The sequence below is a fragment of the Haplochromis burtoni genome, unplaced genomic scaffold (genome assembly GCF_018398535.1).
Source record: "Haplochromis burtoni strain Fernald_Lab_line unplaced genomic scaffold, NCSU_Asbu1 Contig_1275, whole genome shotgun sequence".
NCBI lineage: Eukaryota > Metazoa > Chordata > Actinopteri > Cichliformes > Cichlidae > Haplochromis > Haplochromis burtoni.
Window position 1 is genome coordinate 2,931 of NW_024583636.1, and position 3,534 is coordinate 6,464.

Below are 3,534 nucleotides of genomic sequence, written 5' to 3' on the forward strand. Positions count from 1 at the left end.
CTGATAACTAATACATTCTAATTAGAAGCAGAGAGCATGTCCAGCCTGCCATGCTTTTTCAGTGGTACCGTGTATCTGTGCTTAATAGGAATCAACTGTAACTCTTATCATCATATGTAATCTGGTTTCTCTTTGATGGATTTTCTGATCATCAAAAACCTGCATCAAACTTACTTGTAGATTCTGTTATACTTGGGTTTCTTATATTTCTGTTTTTCTCAGTTTCTCGTGTTTCACAGCATTTTAATAAATCATGATACATCAATGTAATGTTGCGTCCCCTATTAAACATAACTGTGTTCAGCATTCCACACATTCAGATAATGTAATGATTGCGTAGAAGTAACAAAAGAAAAATTCAATATTGATAAATGGTAGATGAGGCAAACAGTTTCTGATTAGCTCATAAGTGAAAAGGTAAGAAACATATCTACAAGAATAATTTCTTCTAAATAGAACGCAACATAACAGTGTGTATGTGTTAGTACCCGCAGGGAAATCTCTGCTCTGCATTTAACCCATTCACCCAATGAAGCAGTGGGCAGCCACCAATGCAGCGCTCAGCGTTCAGTGGAGTCGAAACCCCAAGCTTCTGATCATGGGGCCACCACTCTACCTACAGAGCTATCCCGCCCCTGAACTGAGCTACCCCCCACACCCACACCCCTGCCTAATTTGGCAGTTTCAAGACAGATTTCCCTCTATCATTTATGAATTTATCATCCAAGTAGACTAGTATTTCTTTTCTGAGTAAAGAAAAACCTACTGTGTGTGGTTGCTCAGATCATGTCTGTGGGACCTGAGTGAAGGACACATAAACTGTTTCCTCTTACTCCTCCTCTATCAGACATTCTCTCCATACCTGAGGGTGTCCAGTCTCCAGCCTGGATCCTTGAGTCCAGCTGAGAGCAGCTTCATTCCTGAGGTTCCTGGATGATTGTAGCTCAGGTCCAGCTCTATCAGACGGGAGGGGTTGGAGCTCAGAGCTGAGGCCAGAGAGGTACAGCCTTCCTCTGTGATCAGACAGCCTGAGAGACTGCAGACACACAAAACAATACATCTGTGAATAATTAACCAGAACTTTTAATACTTAATGCTCAGGAGCATTTCTAAACTCAAAAATATCCTGTCATCTAAAGGCCAGGAAACTGTTATCCATGCTTTCATATAATCACGTCTTGACTATTGTAACTCTCTCTATCTAGTCATCTGTCACTCAAGCCTTTCCCGCCTGCACTCGAACTCTGCGCTCCTCCAGTCAGATGCTTTTATTAGTTCCACGCTCCCAGTTCAAATCTGAAGGGGACAGGCTTTCTCCATTGCCGCCTCGAAACTCTGGAACAGTCTTCCCCCTTTCATAAAATCCTCTTCGTCCTTGGAAGTCTTCAAATCCAATCTGAAGCATTTTCCAAGGCTTTCGGATCTCTCTGACACCCCTTTTATTCTGTTTCAGCTACCCTGGTCTTTTATCTCATTGGATGATGTTTGCATGTGTAGACACGTATACATGTATTTTATGTTCACGTATGTGTGCTTGTGTGTGAATGTGTACATTTTTGCATACGTATGTGCATATTTGCATGTACACTTTTTTTTTTTTACAAAAATATATGGATGTCTCACAATGTTTCTATGTTTTCATCTTATTTATTTTAATTATTAGTATATTTCTCTGTTCAGCACTTTGGCTGACACCTGATGTCTTTTAAATGTACTATATAAATAAAGATGACTTGACTTGACTTGACTTATTGGGGAAAACAGGATCATCACACTGTCTTGGAACTCTGGCATGCAGGCCATTTTGCTCAGTCTCTTTCTTATGGTGGACTAACACCATCCTTAACTGAGGCAAGTGAGGTTTGCATTTCTTTCAATGCTGTTGTGGGGTCTTTTGTGACCTCTTGGATTAGTCATTGCTTCATTTTTGGGGTATTTGCAGTCAACCAGTTGCTACTCTTCTATGTTTTCACCATTAGTGGACAATGGCTCTCTCTGTGGTTTGCTGGAATTCCACAGCTTTAGAACTGGCCTTATAACCTTACTTGATATTTAAATTTCTTTGAAGATCTGAAAAGTTTATGTGTGCCCAATGTAAAAATAATAAGAAATCACAAAGGTGGCAAACACCTTTTCACAGACGATAAAAAGAAAGAAAATAGAAAGAAAATAAAGAAACCCCAACAATCCACCCGGCAATAACACACTTCCCCAGCAAAATTTCAGACAGGTGAGTTACATCTATGATGATTTTTTTAATATACATTTATTATGAAATAAGTGTAATAACTTCATAATTAATCAAGAGAGAAGTAAGGTACAGAATAGGTGGAGGTGAAGAGAGGCTAGGAGGCGGAGTGCTCTTTTAACATGTTCTACCATGGCATAGTTAGGAAGAGAAATGGAGCATGAGTAACTTTGACGGAAGACTATGTGAATAGTGTTGTGGAGGTGAGAAAAGTTTCAGACAGGATTATGCAGCTGAATTTAGAAATGATGGGGGGATGATGAATGTTACGGAGGCAGAGCCTTCAATTTTCAGGCCACTCTTCTCTGGAATGGCTGTAATTGGAAAAATCACGATCAGCTTTTGTGCTATATATCGGTTGTTAAATTTAGCGTGGAAATACTTTACAAACATTCAGAGATGAACTTACAGACTTGCTTTACTTCTCTGGGATAGCTTTCTCTGATATGAAATACCATTTTGGAAGCAAGTAGCGAGGCTCCAAATGCTTTCAGTGTAAAGTAACTCCAGACCGCCGACAGGTCTCGCACGCCACAGGCGCTCTATCACGTGACGCATTCTGGTCTGACATGCTAAGGTCATGAGCTGGGTTACGCCATGTCGCATGTTTTCTAAGTTGCTTTTGTGCTTAATGGATCGGATTACATTTTTTATTCCTTTCTGATATCCGATCAAGTAATTTAGGTCAGCATCGGACTGATACCGATACATAATATCGGATCGGTCCATCCCGAGTTGTAATCATTTTCTAGATATTTAAATTTTCAGAGACAGTCAGGCTTTCATTAATTACTTGTATGCCCAGACAAAGGCAGCTCTAAATTTGTATTTATGAATCCCAGTTAGTGCACATGTACTGTTTGTGAATGCTGCATAATATCACATAGAAAAAAATCCTCTTATTACCTTGCACAACTAATGTGATCATTTAGACAAAAATCTCCAAGAATTTCTTTCATGTCAAGCATTCTAAAAGACTGTGAAATGGAGATCCCATAGAAGCAATATACAGATATATTAATATACCTGTATATTGCTTGTATATACAGATATATTAACCCTTTAAGACCTACCATAGAACCAAGTCTGCCAGAGCTTACTATATATTTTTACATGCTGTAGTGCCATTTTTGGGAGCATTTCAAGTTGCTATACATCAATACAACTGTTATAGCCCAAAATTTAATAACATGGATGTATTAAGTCCATAGTAACTACATAAATTGCAAAAAAGTGCAATGAACTACAAAGAAATTAAAAGTTGTTGTTTTTTTTTGTTTTTTTCA

At 38.8% G+C, this 3,534-nt stretch overlaps 2 protein-coding genes across 4 annotated transcripts in view; both read right to left on the reverse strand.

Annotated features, from left to right (window-relative positions):
• LOC121813210 (stonustoxin subunit alpha-like) overlaps positions 1-52 on the reverse strand; it is a 2,462-nt gene extending 2,410 nt beyond the window's left edge. The window contains exon 1 of the mRNA XM_042216828.1: positions 46-52. Coding sequence (XP_042072762.1) covers positions 46-52 — 7 coding nt within the window. The remainder of the gene's footprint in view (positions 1-45) is intronic.
• A 608-nt stretch (positions 53-660) lies between these two features.
• LOC102309414 (NACHT, LRR and PYD domains-containing protein 12) overlaps positions 661-3,534 on the reverse strand; it is an 8,569-nt gene continuing 5,695 nt past the window's right edge. The window contains exon 8 of one of the 3 annotated variants that reach the window (XM_005952035.2): positions 661-1,036. In XM_005952035.2, coding sequence (XP_005952097.2) covers positions 844-1,036 — 193 coding nt within the window. In that variant the 3' untranslated portion in view covers positions 661-843. The remainder of the gene's footprint in view (positions 1,037-3,534) is intronic. The other 2 variants (XM_042216829.1, XR_006053572.1) reach the window with 2 other exon arrangements.